The following is a 20,554-nucleotide window of genomic DNA, read 5'->3' as shown; positions in this document are numbered from 1 at the left end:
TCGCCCTAAACTAGAATTTGCTTCATCTGTGTGGGACCCTCATCAGTCATATCTCTCTTCCGACATCGAAGCAATTCAAAATCGCGCAGTCAGGTTCATTCATTCAAATTATTCGTATAAGACTAGTGTCACAGCGTTGAAGAAACAAGATAACTTACAAGATCTCAGCATACGCCGCAAAATAACCCGTCTTCTGCTCTTTCATAAACTATTTAATGACGCTGCTAAGTGTGAGTCACACATTCAGGTAGCTGCTGAACGCCATCTCCGCATTTACCATCCTCACCAAGTCATACCTGCAAAATTTAAAACAACTACTTTCATGAATTCATTTTTTGTCAAAACTGCTAACGACTGGAACGATCTTCCCCGTGAAATCACTTCACTTGCTGACCCATTGAAATTTAAAACAGCTCTCCTCTGATTTTTCTAACTTGTGCATATGTTTACGTTGTCCATACAGCCAGTATTGCTATCATCAGTATACCAGTCTAACCAAACACCAGTATCATGTTTAGAATTTTTCTAGCATTTATCTAGCATTTTTTTTAACCTTTCATTATTTTTTGTGTGCGTTTACTGTTTAATTTTTATTTGTATTGTATAATTTGCAAGTCCTTATTTGAGTGTCTATTTGTTACACTGTTTATTTTGTATTATCAACTTGCATTTGTTTATTATATATTACACGACCACCATGCCCACCCCTTATGTAATACCCCGCAAGGGGTCCTTAGGAAATAAATAAATAAATAGTCGAGCACCTGAGCAACCATCTGAAACAATCGCATGTCCTAACTCCCTCGCGCCTGTGCAGCGATTGTATCTGAGAAACCGCCGCGAGGGGAATTTTGGCATAACTCATTAGATGGACCTGCTGACGAGAGCGAAATATATTGTGGATTTGGTTTGTTCCTGTGGATTGTGGATTGTTTCCACAATCCACAGGATTGTTCCTGTGGATTGTGGATTATTGTGGATTTGGTTTTATTCAAGGTCTTCAATCAATCGTCTCCTTCAAGATGTCTGAGACGTACCGTGCTTCGCTCATTTGCCAAAGCGGCAATGGCGCCCATTTGGGGATGAGAGATTCTTACACCGTGCTGGGATTAGAGAAATGTCTAAATATTATAAAACACCCACTCTACGAAAAATACAGAGGAGGAACCGATTGTCCCGATTGCGGCTGATCTATAGTAAAAATCAAAACAAAGACATTGGTTCATTGAACAATAATATGGGCATACTTACAAGAGTTGTGTAGACCGTTCCTGTTAGACCCATCGCGAGGCAGCTCCACAAGAACGGGACGTGGATGACTATGTACATAAACAGATCAGAAGAAAGGTGACAATTACGAAGTAGCTACACTTCACTGACGGGAGCAAAATATGACTCACTTGTTGCCATTGCCATCGCTGCAGCGCAGATAGATATCGCTCCAGTGCTTTGCTGAAATTCGGAGGTGTTTTTTATTTGACGAATTTTGTTCAAGCTGTCTTAAACATACATAGTAGAGCGTCCAGTGATTGAACAAGTGTACCCGTCTCCTCGGCATTGTGCCCACGGCGTAGCTAACTTTACACACACACACACACACAAACAAACACACACACGCGCACCCACGCACGCGCACACACACACGCGCGCACATACACACACACACACACATATTATATATATATGTATATATATATATATATATATATATATATATATATATATATATATATATAGCGTGTTATTTTTATTCAAAACAGATATCTCTTTCTCGCTCCCTCTCTCTCTCTGTCTCTCTCTCTCTCTCTCTATATATATATATATACGTAAGTAGCTGAGTGAAGAAAGTGGAGTGGAGTGGAGTGGAGTGGAGTGGAGTGAGTGAGTGAGTGAGTGAGTGAGTGAGTGAGTGAGTGAGTGGGTGAGTGAGTGAGTGAGTGAGCGAGTGAGCGAGTGAGCGAGTGAGCGAGTGAGCGAGTGAGTGAGTGAGCGAGTGAGCGAGTGAGCGAGTGAGCGAGTGAGTGAGTGAGTGAGTGAGTGTTTAAAGCATGAAACACTTTTTTCCAATAGGTGTAATGTTTTCGATACACCTACTGAGCGTGTGAGAAGGGAGGCGTTACACCTTTTGGCGGTTTCGGAAAGGAGTTCAGGAAGGTGAGTCCGTCTGAAAACACCATTTTTTTAAGGTTTGGCCTGATAGACTCTATTGAATTAATAGACCGGTGTCATACTGGGCTCTGAGCATCAGGCATGTTTACGGGAACGGTGGGAGAGAGAAAGTGGGGGATTATCTAATGCAGCCAGAAAATACGAGGATTATGCTCAAAATTAGTAGTGGCGACCGTTTCTCATAGTTTCGGCTTGGTACTCTAAACTTCGGAGACGTACCCAATTGCTTTCATATACACAAGACGACATGACCTGGGCCGTGTTTTAAAATTTACTCGATCTTACACCAGAGTAAGTGTTTTGTACCTTGGCGCTCAAAAATCTACCCCTGGCCAGCTCTGCTCTATTTCTGTTTTCACGTGACGAGACCCGCAAGAGTAATTCGGATTTATTTAGGTAAGATTTAACACTCCGCACTGGTGATATACCACACGACCTCGTGACAGTTACAGAATTGCTGGGGGGATCAAATTGGCTTAGAAGGGCGATGGTGGTATGATACTTTTAGTTTTTAGCTTCTAGGGTAGGATAGCGCAAGCTACCGCACGCCATCAAGGTTATAGCCGTTAGCATCCACTCATCCAACTATGGTGGTCGAACGGGCACATGGAAATGCGTCGTTTGTGAGTCAAGGTAACTCCTTAAATATTTTGTCAATCCGCAAGGGAGCTTGACTGGGTCTGGTGCCCGTGCATATAAATGGCACGGTAATAAAAAAACACCATAAAATATAATTTGTCTGAAGAAAACACGTGTGTACATCTTTTTTTTTCTTAAAAAGTGAATATCAATGGTGTTTATAATAAACATGTTAAGTAATCTAGGCAGGTTATGCCCAATTAACTGCAATGTGTAACTGGTACGAAGATGAGGCACATTCCATAACTCTCTGCGTCGGATTTGAATAAAAGATTGACGTTTTGTAAGATGGGATCAATTAGACAAAAAAGAAATTATCTCATCTGTTAAAAATAAATAAGAACATAGCAAACGGTACTCGCATACGCTAGCAATTTTCATAACGTTGAATTAATGAAAAAATAATGGTTCAGTATGAGTGTTGTAAGGCACGTTAGCAATAAAACGCAGCATTTTCTTTTGAAGGATCGTAACTTTGTTAACATTACATTTAGTCGTTGTACCGCAAACCAAATGACAGTAGTTAATTTGTGAGCTAAAGTGAGTGTGATAAATTTGCATTTCAATAATTACAGGCAACAAAGAGCGACAGTGACATACTATTCTAGCAACCTTTGACAGTTTTTTTTTAACTAGGTACTATATGTAATTATCCCATTGCATATGTTCTGAACAAATGACACCTAGCGTTTTGTGCTATTTGACTATTTCAATTCGGTCGGTACCAATCTTTAGACAACAATTACTAGTAACGTGCTTATTTACAGGTATGAAATAATTGCTTTAGATTTGACAGTGTCTATTTTAAGACCATTAATAGTTGATCACGAAATAAACTTTACTAAAACTAAGTTTCCTGTGTTTATGAGGTTGTCCATATTCGACACACACAGATGCAAAGATGATAAAACTTGAATGGGAAACCAAAGCTTGGCTGTGATATTCGTATATGAAATATCACTGTGTGCTTGTTGAATGTGAGTCGCTCAGCTTGCAGATCCTTTCTGTGCAGTGCAACACATGTATTGTGGTATATTTACGGAATCAAATAACCTCGGTTTTGCCCAAAGATCTGGACACCCTTGACTGACAAGTCAAGGGTGTACAGAAAACAAAAAACACGATGAAACACTTTCTTCTTGTTTTTGTTTCGAAGGAAAGGGAAAGTATATTCATGGCAGTTTGAATGTTGTTACTTTTCTCTACAGGGTCATACCTTTATGCGGTGTATCAAACATTTTTTTAAAAAGCAAACATAAAAAGCCTTGAAGAGCAATTGAGCTGCACATGAGTCTTTGAATGTTATTACTTCTATCGTTAAAGCGCTCTCTAAAAAAAGCAAAAAAGTGAAAGCCGTTTACAACTTCCTCTAACGCCGAATTAGAGCGCAGCTCTTGAGGAGGAGTAGGGAAGGGTACTGAGAGGGGGGGGGGGGTCATGTGACCTCGGGGGGATCACGTGACCTCGGGAAGGGGGGGGGGTCACGTTACATTGGGGGGGAGGGGTCACGTGACCCCCCCCCTCCCTGAGGTCACCGAAGGTACCCGAGGTCCTCCCGAACTCCTCCTGAAGGAACCCGAGGTCCTCCCGAGGTCCTCGGGGGAAGGGAGGGGGGGGGGGGGGGCGCGGTTACGCCAACGGCGACGCCGCTCAAGCCGCGAACAGGCGCCTAAGAGCTGCGCTCTAAAACATTCTAACTGTGATATGTGGTTCTAATGCTGTTCAACGCTGTATATATTTCCTTTCTAAAAAAACTTGAGACAACAGAGAAATGTATGGCCCTACAAAGAGACAACCTTGCTTTATTCCCTGTGGCGTTTTGGGCACACCAATTATAAAGGTGTAAAGTATTTAAACACACCTATATCAAAGCTGTAATAAAGAAATTGCTAATTCGCTCGCCAAATGCATAAGGCTGCAACAACACCGATGAGAAGGTGCGAATTATAGACATAGAAGAAAGGGCCAGTTACATCTATGTAGGTGTTTTGAAGTGTGCTGTGTATTGTTATCTCAACAACCTAATATTTGTGTGGCAGCATTGACATACAGTCTAAAAGCATTTAGAGTAATTTAGGTGATTAGCTGAGCTAGACTCTACACTTGTTTCTAGGCATACTACGCTGCCTATAGGTTTATTAATAGAATAATTTATTTCTTGATGTATACTTTTTAGTGTAAGAATGACGTGCATCAAATTGTGAATTTAGTTCAATATCCGAATAAAACTTTTTAAGAAACTTACCGTTAGAATGAAATACAGTATGCAGGCTGTCAGGGAAATCTTGTCGCAGTACCGCGCTCGGAGATACTGAAACACCAAGTTTGAGTCGATATCACACTACATTTAGACCTATATTAAAGGCCCGTTTACACACTTGCAATCGAATAGGACCGATGGAGACGAGACCGGTGTTTAAGCCTTTTGCGACGGCATAGGACAAGATTCGCTGCTGCGGAGCATGTCCTAAACCGTCGCAAGAGGCCTAAAAACCGGTCTTGTCTCAACGGGTAATACTAGGTTGCAAGTGTGTGAACGTAAGATATGCATAGCGCGGTGGGAATTTTGGCAGCCGTTTTCAGGCCCTTGCAAGTTGTCCAAAGTTCGGTTCTCCGCCGTTCTGCCGTTTTGTTACGTTCAGGCGTTGACATATTAGTGATTTACGAAGGATGTAAAGGGATACAAAAACTAAACTCCGAGGCGACGAGTGTGTCGAAAAAAAGAAACCGACACTACCTTTAAACATCACTGCGAGTTTACATAGTAGCCTGAGCTACACTGGCCGAGGTTGAGCAGTTTCGCGTGGCTCGCATAATGAGCCGTGCTCCGTGCTGCGCAAGCGCGAGGAGCAATGACGTCACATGGCACAAACCTGGCGCGCCGGAGCCGCCACCGCCGCGGGCTCCGCCGCCTACGGGCGCGCCTCGCCGGTCTGCGCAAGCGCGAGGAGCAGTGACGTCACACGGCGCACACACTCTAAAAAAAGTCTGTACGTCTACTTCCACGCACAACACTCGGACAGCCAATCACGGCAACTTACGGAGGAAGCTCAGCGAATGACAATGCCGAAACATATGTTTAGACCAAAACACGCAGTCTGAGTTGTGACATTAAGCAATGCAAGCGTGACGTTTTGCATTTCTTAATGTCACAACTCAGACTGCGTTTTTTGGTCTAAACATATGTCTCCGCATCGTCATTCGCTGAGCATGCCTCCGTAAGTGGCGGTGATGGCTCTCCGAGTGTTGTGCGTGAAAGTAGACGCACAGACATTTTTTAGAGTGCAGCTGGCGCGCCGGAGCCGCTGCCGCCGCCGCGGGCTCCGCCGCCACCGCGCTCGCCTCGCCGGTATGCGCATTCAAGAGGAGTGACGTCATAGCCGCGGCAGAAGCGCTGGCGCCGCCGCGTTCCCAGATGTGCGCCTCCGTTGCGCAGTAGCCAAGTCTGACGCTGTACTGAAGCCGCTTAATAGCGCATCTCATTTTATGCGCATAAGCTCACGCTATCCTGGCATAGCCCAGCTAAGCCACCGCAATTTTTTTTAAATATAATGCTTAGAATATTCTCTTACAATAGCCGCTTTCTTAGCGTTGCCATTTTTTGATACTGGGGTGTGAAACGTCTGAAATATAAGTCGCCCAATGACTCAGCATTTTTCGCCTGGGTGAGATGCTCTGGAGAGGCGTGTTTACGTAAGTTCAACGCAACAATAAAGCACGGAAAACCCTCGTAGTCGACGCTGTGGAAACGCCACCATTCATGAGAGGAGGACTAACATAACCCGCGAGCGTTGCTAGGACTTCAAGTTTAATCCGAACTTGAAAGGGAATTGTAGAATCAATAAGATAGGACATTTAACCGTTCGCGTCGTCCTCCAAACGAGCTGTGGAGTCTTGGTTCGGTTAATCTCTCGCACTGCTTGTAATTTCTAGAAGCGCCCCTTGTTTTCCAAGTACTTTTCTTTTTAATTAAGAGAAAGGAGTACATACACGCAGGTGTGGAGGTTTAAAACATATTAGTAAAATGAACTCGTAGTCATATTCGTAGCTGGTGTCCTTTTCCTACTGATACTCGTCTCGGGGTTTGGTCGATGGCATGACGGGTCATCTTAATCTCACTCCGTAACAGCCAATCATATTGCGGCATGAGCCAATAAGATCGCTCAAGAGCCGATCACGAGGCAAGAAGCGTGATCATGATTGGTCATTCTCTGAGTCTTTTAAGTTGTCGGTGACTCTAGCCAACACCACCTAGACAGAAGGCCTCCGCACGCGTCATCACAGCCAGCAGTGGCGTACCAAATTGTTCTTGAGCTGGAGGGCAAACCAGACCCCTCCCCCCTCCCCTGGGCTGGAGGTGCCCTTGGTATCCCTTGGGCGCCGCTGGGCAGTGTTTGCCCTGCCCAGTGGCGGCTGTTTGAGGGGAGGAGGGGGGGGGGGGAAACACATGCCTTCCCCCCCACCTTGAGAGCTGGGGGGGAAGTGCCCCCCTTGCCCCCCCCTCCCCCCCCCCCCCCGGGCTGGTACGCGTAAGACAGTCAGATCGATCGAGGCGTGATATTGGTCACGAGTGCTGTGTCACTGTTCTGCTGGGGCTCGTGTCCCACCAGCGCGTCGAAGGTCGGGCGCGAGCCCAATCGCCGAGTTAGCGCGATTGACAGGGATGACGTTTCATTGAGGGAGAGGAGACCATGCGGAGGCCTTCTGCCTAGGTGGCGTTGCATTAGTCTGCAGCTCTACACGTATCCCTTATATGTCTATAACCGGGCACAAAGGCCTATATAGAGACAGCTCAAATAAAGCATCGTTTCCGGAACAGTGCTCCGTTTGAGGCCTTGTTATCGCGATATTTCCTATAGTTGGTGTACGGAAACCGTTTCTCTAAATCAGGGGCCTGGAAAGCCCGGCCCGCGGGCCACTTCCGGCCCATGGAGGGGTTCCGGCCGACCCACGGATCGACGCGGTCTTTCCAGTCACGCCTGGCCCCATCCTACCAACGTCAAGAGGTGAGCGCCGAAAAACAAACGGCTCCGTGACGCGCATCGAATCAGTAAACAAAGATATCCCGAAAGAATGAGGAAAAAACTCCAACAAAACGCGGGTTTTCTTACCATATAATTTCTCGTATATTGTCATAACCAACATGATTATTCGTAGTCTTCTGTTTCGTGTTTGTGTAACTATGTTAAAATTACGTTGCGTTCTCATGTATAGCGTGCTCAGTGTTGCAGTGTCATGACTATTGCATATTATCAGATCTACCATCCTCATAAGTCTGGTTGCAGGTGTGAATATGACAATGATTTCGTTATGTAATAACTAGAAATTTAAAATACAGGGAGTACATTTAAAATACAGGGATTATATTTAAAATAAAAAGTCGTGGAAGCTACACTAAAACAGGGAGTACAATAGCGACGAAAACGGGCGCCGCGCGGCAGTTTCCATGGCAACTTGCGCGCACGCTGTGACGTGGCGGCTTGGTATAGGTTCACGTCACAGCGTCTTGGGCTGTTGCTCTGGGAATCAGCGCGCGGTGCCCGTTTTTTTTTTTTTTCGCTCATGTGTTCCCTGATTAACGCGCTGTGTGCAAGTTAATTATACGGCCAGGGGGCATACTGTATAGGGCTGTCCATATAGTCGGCGGCGATTCGTTGCAAAGAGCTAACCTCGACATTTCTGTACAGTCGACAACCACGGAATCGTCTCGGAACAACTGACAAGAATGGCCCGATCGCTGAAACCTGCTATCATCACGTATTGAGACTACACGTGTCATCGCTGTGCTTGTCAAGAGCGAAGATCAACCGCCTGGCGCGCTACGTCGGTCTCGGGGCAACATCTTCTACAAAAGCGGCTCCTGGAACAGCGACCACTGCAGTCGGCGGCACTTCGTTGCAAAGAGCTAACCTCGACATTTCTGTACAGGTGAGCCCAAAGGTCACTCTGTTTTAAACTCTGCCACTTGTTCTGCCGCCGACTGCACAGTGTTTTGTTTTGTTTAGTCTCTTTACCGCTACTTGACTATAACTTTTTACAAACCTATTTGTTAGATAAGTTGTTTATGTCACTCATGGATTGTCTTAAATGTGCTCATCCACTTCCCATGGTTGAAAGGTTTTTGACGTGCACTGACTGTGAGAATGGGTACCACCTTGGAAAATCCCGCTCCGGCGTTTCAGAGAGTACGCTTTTGGCAATGGGTGCATCTAGAAAAGAAAGCTGGAGGTGCCCCACTTGCCGCACCGGGGAGCTTCGCTCAGGTTGCGCAGCTGGCTGTGGCGTCCCAGTACGCGCCGCCGATCAGGCGGGCAAGGTTCACCAGGAGCAAGCCACTGCTGTCCCTGATCAGTTGACTTCAATCAGTACCACGCTTAATCAACTCCTTTCTTTAAAAACGAGTGTCGAAACCCTTCTGCCTCTTCCGGCTAAGGTCGACCAACTGTTGACATTAAAGCCGGTTGTGGAGGAGCTTCGCAGCACGGTCAGCGTACTTCAAACAACTGTTGACACTTTTAGCACGAATTATGATTCCGTACTTGCTCTAGCTATGACTAACCAAGAATGGGTGAAGGATCTGCAGCAAGAGATCTGCACAGTCAGGGCTTCGATGGAAGACCAGTCGCGGGAAATTTCTCGATTAAAAGAAGAGCTAAACGACACGCAACAGTACAGTCGTCGTTGCAATATGGAAATTCATGGCCTGGCTTTCGTTCCTGGAGAGGACTTAATCGCAAAGTTAACAGATCTGGCTCAAAATATTGGCCTTCCATCATTTCAGTCGTCCGATATCTTAACAATGCATCGCTTACCGACAAAACGTGACACAGACCCAATAGTTCTGATAAGATTCGCATCGGTTGGCATAAAGGAAACATGGATGGCTGCACGCGGCAAATTGCGAAAGCCGAGACAAGGAGGGGACCAGTCTCTGTTTTTTAATGATAACCTCACCCAAGCAAACAAAGAACTGTTCTGGTTGGCAAGAACGAAGGGAAAGGAGCACGGGTACAGATTTGTTTGGCTTAAAAACACTAAAATTTACGCGAGGAAAGATGAGGGAACTCCTGTAATACGCATAACCGCGGTACGGGACCTCGAGAAGCTGGTGTAAAACGGGACAGTTGGCTTTTCGGTTTGCTTAGTTTCTGGACTCTGAGAGTTTTCGTTCCTGTACAACCTTTGGGGAAGTTCACAGATTTTTTTCTAATTGTGTGAGCAACTCCTTGTGTGTCACCCATGTTAATATACGTAGTATTCGGAAACACTGGGATCACTTTCTTGTTTTAATCTCTCCATTTATTTCTCTTTTTGATGTTTTCATTGTCACTGAAATCAACGTTTCTTCGGAATATTTTTTAAACTTTTCAATTCCAGGTTATCAAGTATTGTCTTTCACTCGCCCTATGGAAAGGGGAGGGGGTATTGCAGTATTTATAAAAAACATTTGGTCGGTGTCTGAGCTGAGCTTCTCCTTCATTCAAGCAGAAGTAGTTGCACTGCGCTTAAGTACCCCTTGGTTATCACTTATCTTACTGTCAGTCTATCGCCCTCCGAGCTGTAATGGTCGCTTGTTTTTAGCCGAACTTGATACAGCTCTCTCCACCATTTTCATGTTAAGATTGCGTCTGTGTAATTGGTGATATAAATATTGATATACTTCGTCCCACAATACCCTTAGTTGCCGACTATCTCGATGTTCTTTCAAAATGGGGACTAGAGACTACAATTCCCAAAGCCACAGGAGAGGAGTTGTTATCTGGCAAGCTGGTCGTATCTTGTATCGACCACATAAATGTTCGGTCCCACAACTCTGAAGTTAAATCAGCAATGATAGAAACGAAACTTGCAGATCATTATTTCGTATGTTGCTCTGTAACCCCGTTATCTCATTCTTCGACTACTACCAGCCCTAAGAAAGAAGTCTCAATTGTTGACCGCAGGTACTTTGATAAACTGGTGACACAGCATGATTGGGACACGTTCCTACTGACAGTGTCACCTGCCGACAGTTACGAGCACTTAGTAGCACAACTTAATCTCTTTCGCCAGGCAGCTACTCGTACTGTGAAGATTAAGCAGCGTAATATCAACCAGAAATGGATGACTGCTGCAATACTTGCAGCGATCAAGGAAAAAGACTTGCTTTGGATGCAATCAAAACGCTCCCCCAGTTGCAACGTGCTCCGGTCAACTTTTAAACAGAGTAGAAACAAGGTGAATGCCATGATACGTCTCGCCAAACGAGTTCATTTCTGAAATAAATTTAACAACTCTCGTTTCGACCTTAAAAAAACATGGTCTCTGATCAACGACCTGAGCGATACTAAGAAGTCCTCGGCTAGTGATAATCTGTTTTTTTTTCGCATTTTTCTTGTGATGAGCAAAATGTTGCCAATGATTTTAGCAACTTTTTTTCCCGGGTGTCGGGCATCGCTAAATACCCAGACTCCTGCTCTTTGCTAAATTATGTGTTGGATTCGGCTTTCCTGCCCTTATTGTCCCAAAACGACCTTAGGTCAATTATTTTTAGCCTTAAGCCTAACAAGGCTCCGGGCATTGATGGTATCTCAATTAATGAGTTACGCAGACATTTTGACGTACTTAGGCATGTGGTCCTTTCGCTTTTGAGCAACGTTATCTTAACTGGAATCATTCCGATACAAATGAAAACTGCGGTGGTTACTCCGCTGTTTAAGGGTGGTGCGCGTAAAAAAATAGAAAATTACCGACCTATTTCAATTTTGCCTTGTATTAGTAAGGTGTTGGAGAAACATTTGTACATTTCTATGGAAAGTTTTTTAAACAAGCACAGTATTCTTTCACCTCATCAGTATGGTTTCATTCAAGGTCGAGGGACACAGACGCTTCTAGAGGATTTTTCTGATATACTGAATTCAACTTTTGAACGGAATCAGGTTGCTTGCGCACTGTTCTTGGACGTCAGCAAAGCATTTGACAGCGTATGCCATCGACTTTTGCTAATGAAACTTTCTAAATTAGAATTTCGTGGCTCCTTCTTAGTACTCCTAGAAAACTTCCTAAGCGATCGACGACACAGAGCACATTTTCATCAATCAAAGCTGGTGTACCGCAGGGGTCAGTTTTGAGCCCATTACTGTTGAATATTCATGTTAATGACCTCCACAACGCTGTGCCAGTTTCGTTATTTCAATATGCTGACGATACGGTAATTTTATCCAGAGCTACCAATTATTTAGATGCAATCTCTTCTCTGCAAGCTGCTGCGAATAAAACAATGGACTGGTTTGCAGCTAATTTAATTATTGTTAATGCTTCGAAAACGCAGCTCCATTTGTTTTCATAACCCCTTAAAAAAAGTTAGACCCAGCTATCCTTTACTGTTACATGCGTCCAATTGTTTATCGTGTGCTTGTGAGCCGGTAAAATATACATCAACTGTGAAGTATCTTGGTATTTTTTTCGACGGTGATCTTTCCTGGAACTCCCACCTTGCTTACATTTGTAAGAAGATTCGTTCAGTGTCTTGTTTGATTAACAAAATTCGATATTATATGCCGTTATCAGTCCGAAAAGTTATTATACATGCTCTGGGCTACAGTGTACTTCGTTATGGCATATCTGTGTACGATCATTGTGCCCAACGTTGGCAAACCAGAATTAACACAATACTGCGTTCTATGTTACACAACATTTCCTATGACTTAGGCCTCGATAAAAACATTGATGTGTTCGCGACTCTGTCTATGCCAAATTTTAATTCATTATTCATTGAAACTGTCGTGCATAGACATTTCTGGGATAGCAGTTTTAAGACTCCCCACGTCCCTGCCCGAAATCTCAGACCGAAAGAGCGATATTGGACACCTCGGAGTTCTACAAGATATGGTAAAAGAACCCGATTGTATTAGGTTCCAGCATGCTTTAATAAACTCCCGTCGTGTGTTACTGATGCCACAACAAAGTACAAACTGAAGAAAGCGCTGAGAAACATTGCTGTATAACCTCCCCCCCCCCCCCCACCCCCATTTTGGTTGTTTTTTGGTTTCAGTTTTGATTTCGTTTTTTTTTTATATTTTATGTACTCTATTTGTGTGTGTGTTTCGTTTGCCGACTGCCAGACGCTGCCAGACAAGCCCAATGAGGCTTTGGCAGGTCTGTATTTATTTGTGTACTTTACATGCAATAAAAATTATTATTATTATTATAACCATTGCTCGACTAATTAACTAAACTGCAATAATTAACGTTTTAATTATTTAAAATTTTCCAGCTTTCCACTCGGCTGAAGAAGGAAGAGCAGCGGAGCTGTAGCTTCTGTTCTTGGTGGTGCCTTTCCAGGCGAGCGATCTGCTCTTCTTTCGCAAGGGAATCTGAAGCGCTCGACGCAGTGGAACTTTGGGCGATAGCGGCCTCGCGGCGGTTGCAGAACCATTCGCCCTGCTGCGCACATCGCCGCTCGTTCCGTCCCCGCTCTTCTTCCTCCGAAGAAATGTTGTCGCCATCTATGAGCGACGGCAGCAACCAGTTGTCTGGTTGCCGAGGCTGGAAAGGTGGCCGCGATCAATGAACGACGGCGGCAAGCACACAACCGGCGAACACAACACTCTGGACAGCTACCGCCATCTATGAGCGTCGGCGGCAAACAGAGTGTTGTGTCGACATTTGTTTGGTACCGGACACGATCCTGTGAAAACTAGCCCTTAACAGCTCCGCTGTAATAAACATATGCTGAGCGCCATCGAAAAATACTAAATTTATCATTATTAGAAAGTCCTTGAGCCCGTGCGAAGCTAAGTTACGGTGGCTAGAATGGGAGGTGTCAGCATCCGCGCGCGAGATAAGGAGCAGCCGGTCAGGACGAAGTGGTGCCGCTGCTGAGATGCGGCGTCCGCTTGCATCCGCTACGATTCGGCTGCTTTCTTACTCTGCGACTAAGTATTCCGTGCGATGTGCGCTCCTTAAATTCTCTTGAAAGTTAAACTATGAAGATTTTGAACATGTGGCTAAAGTATGCAAGAATAAACCTGCCGATGCTGTTGTCGTCGTCGTCATCGTCGCGAACGTCGAAGAAGGCTTTCTTCTTTTTCTTTCTAGCAGAAATGTGCCTCGTGGTGCATCCGGAAGCAAAGCAGAATGTTTGACGTTTTGCCATTGCGGTGGTTTTGATGCATGGGACAATATTTCCGGGAAGAGTGCCAGAAACGAGCACCAGTTTCAGCGAAGTGAACGAGAGTTTCCCGGCGCGGCGTCTGCAATAGGCATCTGGATGGATGGATGGATGGATGAATACGGCTGAGCCCTTTGGATCGGGCGGTAGCTTACGCCACCTAGCTATTTTGTTTTACCATTTAAGCTTAGAATATTTAAATGTGAAATCTATATTCACTCCGCAGTGCAAAGAAAGTGAGGCTATGAAACCCCCTTGCCATCAGTGAATAAGAAAATACCTAGTTTTCTCTCGATTTCTGCCACCATTCACTTAATCTTTGCTTGGTAATCTCTACAGTCTTGAAATCCACTCTCCCTTCGCTGTCTCTAAACCCCAATGACTTTATTTATCTCAGAGGCGATGAGCGTGCCACCTATCGTCGTCATGAGGTACTAGGGCGCCGCTGCAGACAGAGCAAGCTGGGCGATGCTGACATCTCCTCCCTCTAGCACTATAGCACGGCGTACCACTAGGTACCACTCTTGCAGTGGGATCGCAAGGCTACGGCTGCGATAACGCGCCCACGCGGATTTTACGTTTGTTTTCATAGCCCCGCCTTGTGCCCGTTGCTGCACAAATGGTAACTTTGGCTCTCTTCAGTGCAGTACTGCGCTTCCCACTCGCTCAAAGTATTTCTAAAGATGACTGTTTAGTGTTTTTAATTGACGCGTGGCAAGTTTATAATCAGAACCATCCACATTTCCCAAATTAACCCTTTAACGCCGAATTTATTTTTCAGTCGACTAAAAAAAATATGTTTTTGTGGGAATGTGGTGCTTAAGGTGCTCTTAAAAATATTATAAACGTTTAGTTAATCATTTGAATTATTGTGAGGATTACCCCCCCCCCCCCCCCCCTATAACGCCCCCTTGGCCGTATAACTCACCTGCACAAAGCACATTAGTCCAGGTTTTACAGGTTCTGTAGCCGCATTAGTGAAAACAAACCGCATTAGTGTACATTTTTTTTTTTGAAGATTTGCATTATTTTTAATATTTTTTGCATTTAAAAACTTATTGAGGTGATTAAAACGTACAACGTAGAAAGACGGGACAGAAGATAGAGGACACACAATCGCTGAAGTTATACAACTCAAGTTTAATCGTCAAGGCACAACCCTATACACGAACTTAGCTCTGTGACGTCACGGCGCGGTGGTGGCGCGTCGGTCGCACTTCCGGTCTGGGGCTGTGGGCAGAAATCCCCATGCCAGACGTGTATTCCTGTGTTGTTTTGAAAGAAACCAGACAAAAACCTGCCTTCTCGTCAAAACGCCGCGACTGGGGCCATACCAAAAGTCTCGAGAAAGGTTTGAAGGTCAGTTTTCACGTGCTCGGTTCGTCCGAGAATATAGATATGTGCCGTGAAGAGGGAAAAGCAGACGCCGTCGGACAACGACTGCTTGGGCGGGAAGCACTTTGGGTTGAATTCACGGATACGTGTGGTCACCAGATTTATTTGTTTTGTTTCAACATGAACGCCAGAAAACCGTCAAGTTGTGCGGACCACCTGCGGACTACGTTCAGTGCGTCTTCAAGTTCAAACGGCCGCCTGATCGTTCGAACTGTCGTCTGCTCTTTCAAACGTTTCTGCTTGTCGTCTGCTCTCTTAGACGACGCAGGCCCGTAGACCAAATTTTGGCCCGGAACTTAAGATGAAACGTAAGTGCAGGCCTCAAAAGACTTAAGTTCAAAGGTTGGTAAGCAGGCTCGATGTAAACAGTAGATACAAGGAGATCTTGATCGATGTTACCAGTGACCATCACCGACTTGTTACGCCTAATTCACTTGGTCCGATTCTGCTTGCGATTTTCAGTATCGGCGTCGACCATCTCAGCTACGGTTCACGCTTTTGCAGCCCGAGTGGAGTCGCGACTAAAAATTGCGAGCGAACTCTCATCATGCGAATCACACTTTAGTGTATACATACTGCGGCGTCTACGCGGAATGAATCGCCATATGTCACCGTATTCACGCGAAGTTTTGCAGTGTAATGAGCCTCGGTAATTCCGCTAACGCCGCTCAAGATAGTCAGACATTACCAGGAAGACGTAGAATGAACAATTCGAACGCGAAAAAGGGCAGGGGGACTCACACCGACGCCGACAACATCGCATTTCAATGGTTTGTTTATGGGCGACGGCGAGCTTCTTGCCCCACACCCCCATCGCGCATGCGCGGCACCGATGGCGTCCGCTAGGGGCGCTCCGGTTCGTTTGTAAACATGAGTTGGTGTATATACGACCACCAAAAAAGAAAAAAGCAAACACGCATCCAGTGACACACACTAGACACCAGCACCATCATCGTGAATGCTGTCGTCGTGCAAGGAAGAGCTCTTTATCAGATAGCGAAACAGACGGGACGCTTATACAATCTTCCTTTAGGCGCTGAATGATCTCCGATTCGATAATTTCTCTTGTCATGGCCTTGCCGCTTCATCCAATGACTGAACACTTTTTGAAATCTGCATCACACACAGTCACGACAATGAAGATTGTGTACGCGCCCCGTCTGTTTCGCTATCTGATAAAGTGCTGTTCCTTGGACGACGACAGCATTCGCGATGATGGTGGCCCCATGGACACTTGGCGAAAAGGTCGGTGAGAAATCTGACGGCCGTGATTGGCCGACGCCGCACTTGACCTTGGCGCCGGCCAATCAGAGCCTCTGGATTTCTCGCCGACGTTTTCGCCAAGTGTCCAGATTAGGGCCCCTGGTGCGTGTCATTGGGTGCGTGTGCGCTGTTTCTTGTTTGGTTGTAGCAAGGGTTGCGCCTTGTAGATTAAACTTTACTTGTATAAGTTCAGCGATTGTGTGTCCTCCCTCTCCTGTCCCGTTTGTTTACGCTGTACGTTTTAATCATCATGCTTTACCAACACGCCCAAGCTTCCGTTTTCAATACTTATTCAGGGTTATTTATTAAGTACTTTCTCGTTTTTATTGTGGTATTCTTTTTTTCTTTTCGGCCCTTGAGACCGCGATCGGAACCTAATCCGTCCCGTTTGCCAAAGCATTTGGTGATAAATGCACGAAATTACTAATTCTCTTGCAGAAACATAAATAAAGCTTGGGTTTGACCTAGCTGGTTAGTCATTTTCTTTTGTTCTGCGTTTTTAAAGTTTATAATCTTGGACGAAGAAGCACAACACTCACACACGAATGGTGGACAAACAACTGGGTTATTTTTCCTTCCAAACAAGTATGGTTGAACGAAAAAACAAACACATTGAAAAAGATAAAAGAGGGACAGATCTCAACCCGCCTCTCGTCTTGCCTTTTTGTAAAAATGAAATACACACACATATATGCGCCCGTTTCTTTCGTTTCAGTTACGAAGTAAGTTTAATGCGGTGATATAGTTGCCATTTACTGATTGTGCTCTCAGAGATATTGACTTTTAAGGTACTAATTAAGAATTTTCTAACTCATTTCTCGCATTAATTAAAAATATAAGGCAAACCTCCACCATACTTTCTTCCTTTTTTCGTGCGAGTTTTGGTAACAGAAGCGTCAGATTTATTTTAAGAAAAACGTGACAGCAAAGTGCATCGGCGTTTGTCCCCCGAATATTTACCTGATAGACTGTATATTACAGGACTGAAATTAACGGTACATATTTAGTAGGGCTGGGCAATTGTTCGATTAAGCTACTCATAATCGATTAATGGTTTATCGGAATTGAGTGTTTAACCGGTTAGTCGGTAAAAATTTGAGGAAGTAAAGAAAAGGGGTGTTATAAAACAAATATGCACGAAAAAACATTTTTTTTAAATTATATTTTCGGCTCGAGTTTATTTTTTGTCAAGCGAGGTGTAACGGTCGCCCTTTCCACTTTTTTCACTCGCGTCTGTGCCGTAGCGGGGAGGAGAGCTAAGCCGCTTGGATTGGCTTGGCTGTTCAGCTGAACCGCCAAGCCAAGCCTCCTGCGACTTCCGCTCAAATTGGGTGCATGCTGTGTTCTTGGGGTTTCTGTGCTGGTGGTGGTAGCAGTGATAGTCTGCGTCTTTTGCGATGGATCTGGAGTTGAAGCCTAGACTTCTCGACCGCATCAAGCAGGTAGGGCTTCGTCCCTACCACGTGGTCCCTACAAAGACACGCCTCGAAGGCCTGCGAACCTCTCCGCGGAAAGCTCCGAGGCCACTGATGCGCCTGCAGACAGTGTGGGCGGTGGCTCGCAGCTTCCGCTCCAGTCGTACCAGTCAAAACCGGAGGAGGCGACTTTCTTGTACTTGCTGTTTCTCACACATCAAATTATTTTAATTTAAAAAAAAAGAAGAGAAAAAAAAACGAAGATTAAAAACGAAGATTAATAAGTAAATTTTAGAGCCTATGAGAGGCTCCCGAAAGAGCGTGACTATAATGGTCAGTCGCATGACTGCTAGTTGCCACTTTTCCGCGGGCTCCCGCGGGCGTTAGCTACAAATTCGTTTCGCGCCGTAAAGTAGCACTAATTTTTTTTTTTCATTGTAAATTTGTAGTGACACTCCTTCCTATCCAGGCTGTTTCACAATTTTTTTTCTCGTACCTGCAGTTCATTTAACGTTGATACAACATAGGATGACCATATTCGGATGTTTATGCCATATTCAGCAAAGGCAACAAATAAATTAAAATTTACATTAAAACATATTTAGCATGGAAATGGATGAATCCGATTAATCGATTAATTAATGTATTAATGGGAGGTGATTAATCCGATTAAGCTTTTTAATCGACGCCCAGCCCTATTTAGCGATCAAGATAACCCCGAGGTATAACATTAACGTATGCATTAAATTTTTAACTTAATTTCTCGCTCATGATCATTTCACAAGCGATTCATTTCCGTAATATGCGGGCAGTGTGCAGCTTTTATAAGCAATACAATTGCAAATACTCAAAGCAATCAGTATAATAATCGATAATCTATGGCGTCAATGCAATTTTTTTTTTCTCCTTGAGAGGGCAAAGGATCGGGCAGCACGTGCATAGATGCTCGAGAAAGTTTCGTCTGCTTTTCAAAGGCTTAACTTTATTATCAAAAATATGAGTTTTCAGAGCACCGCGTTTTTGTTCCGCTAAACTTAAATTTAAACGCCGCAAATTAAAAAAAAACAAAAAAAACACGAAGTTAGACTCATTATACATCGCGTGAATTCAGACTCCGCGTTCCGCTATAGTCACTGACTGAATAAAAACGGCAGGGCGTTTCTTTCGAAGGCCCGGCTTCCAGCACACGCTCCACGCCCTCCGCCGCGCTTTGACTGCGAGCGCAAGTGCTTAGGCGCACGATACGTGGAAGCATTGCCGAAGGTAGGAAGCTCGCGCTGCAGGCTGTACAACTGAAGCTCCTTTACTGCCGTTCTCACCTTATCAGAGACAATAGCTCTCTCTCTCTCTCTCTCTCTCTATATATATATATATATATATATATATAAGATTTTAGGAAAGGCTCACCTCAAATACGGACGTGATCTTCAGTCTGTAAAGTACGGGTACATCGACATGAATCGTGAAGGGGATCAGTAGTAAGGTCGCCAGTGACGCCGTCCATCCCAAGTGAAGGCCGTAAGCGTAGTAGTGGGCAGTGAACGCGATGATTCCCGTTGACGACATGACGGAGGCCAGGGAGGACAGGGCCAACGGAACCATTCGTAATGTCCTGCTGCCGAGGAACATTTCTTCGATGGTCAGACGGCCTATCCTCTTGAAGGCAAGCCCTAGGCCTATGCCAATAACGGTGACGGTGAAGAACGCGAAGACCGCGAGCTCGACAGAGTGCGTCATTTGCCTTGACACGCTGACTGCGGAGTCGGTCTCGATAGAGGTCTGGCCCAACTCTAGCGCGTCAGGTCCGGAGCACTGTGCGCAGTTCTCCTCCTCCACCCCTCCCCTTCCCGCTCCTCTTTCCCGGCGCAGGTGTTCGCTTGCCTTATTTTATAAATATCTCTGTACATAGTTTTCTCCGTTAGGGATCTGGCATCACGCCGATGTCGTGGTACTGCCGTCGGCATGGCGCACGTAGAGACTCCTCACTAAACGCGAATCTGGTTTCTGCACGAGCGCTGCGCCCGTGCCTGGTGTGGGTCAAAGCCTCTCGATATTGATGTGGCACCAAGACTCGACGGCCTCATAAACTAATAAAATACCGTAAAGGTGTCTCTTACGGCTATATTAAATGATTCAGTATTCATAGCCTAGCGCCTTCATCGTCTCTCGCCGTAGTCAACTATACATGTCTGGACATGGGGCCCGATTATTGAGATATTGAGTTCGGAAATTACAGATGTTGACATGTCAACTAAACAGCTAGATCTATATATCGTAGTTTTTCACGCCGTCGTCCAGTAACAATCTGTTTTGACTCTTTGCATACTGTAATGTAATTATGCGGTCCTTCCAGGCCCGCACGCGCAGAATTGTGGGAGAAATTGTCCCTTGCCTGGCCGCTCTGCCTTGAGATAACATTGCCTTGTCGCTTGTCTCCTCTTATTCCTCTGTTTTTGATTGTATTACCCATTTTTATCTATTCCAGTGTATTTTTTATTACTTCTAAGTTTTCCTCTTCTCT

The 20,554-nt window shown here is 45.0% G+C and overlaps 1 protein-coding gene across 1 annotated transcript; it reads right to left on the bottom strand.

The window, feature by feature from the left end:
- Window positions 1-1,042: 1,042 nt before the first annotated feature.
- On the bottom strand, window positions 1,043-19,805 carry LOC121836712 (sodium/iodide cotransporter-like). The gene is made up of 4 exons (XM_042291775.1): window positions 19,441-19,805; window positions 5,054-5,119; window positions 1,401-1,452; window positions 1,043-1,319 (listed from the first exon to the last, which is right to left on the bottom strand). The coding sequence occupies exons 1-4, from the start codon at window positions 19,768-19,770 to the stop codon at window positions 1,204-1,206; spliced, it is 564 nt and encodes a 187-aa protein (XP_042147709.1). The 5' UTR covers window positions 19,771-19,805; the 3' UTR covers window positions 1,043-1,203.
- Between the last annotated feature and the right edge of the window lie 749 nt (window positions 19,806-20,554).

Source organism: Ixodes scapularis, unplaced genomic scaffold (genome assembly GCF_016920785.2).
Source record: "Ixodes scapularis isolate PalLabHiFi unplaced genomic scaffold, ASM1692078v2 PGA_scaffold2__306_contigs__length_199485367, whole genome shotgun sequence".
In the NCBI taxonomy this organism is placed as follows: Eukaryota; Metazoa; Arthropoda; class Arachnida; order Ixodida; family Ixodidae; genus Ixodes; species Ixodes scapularis.
This window is presented reverse-complemented; position numbering and strand designations above follow the sequence as displayed.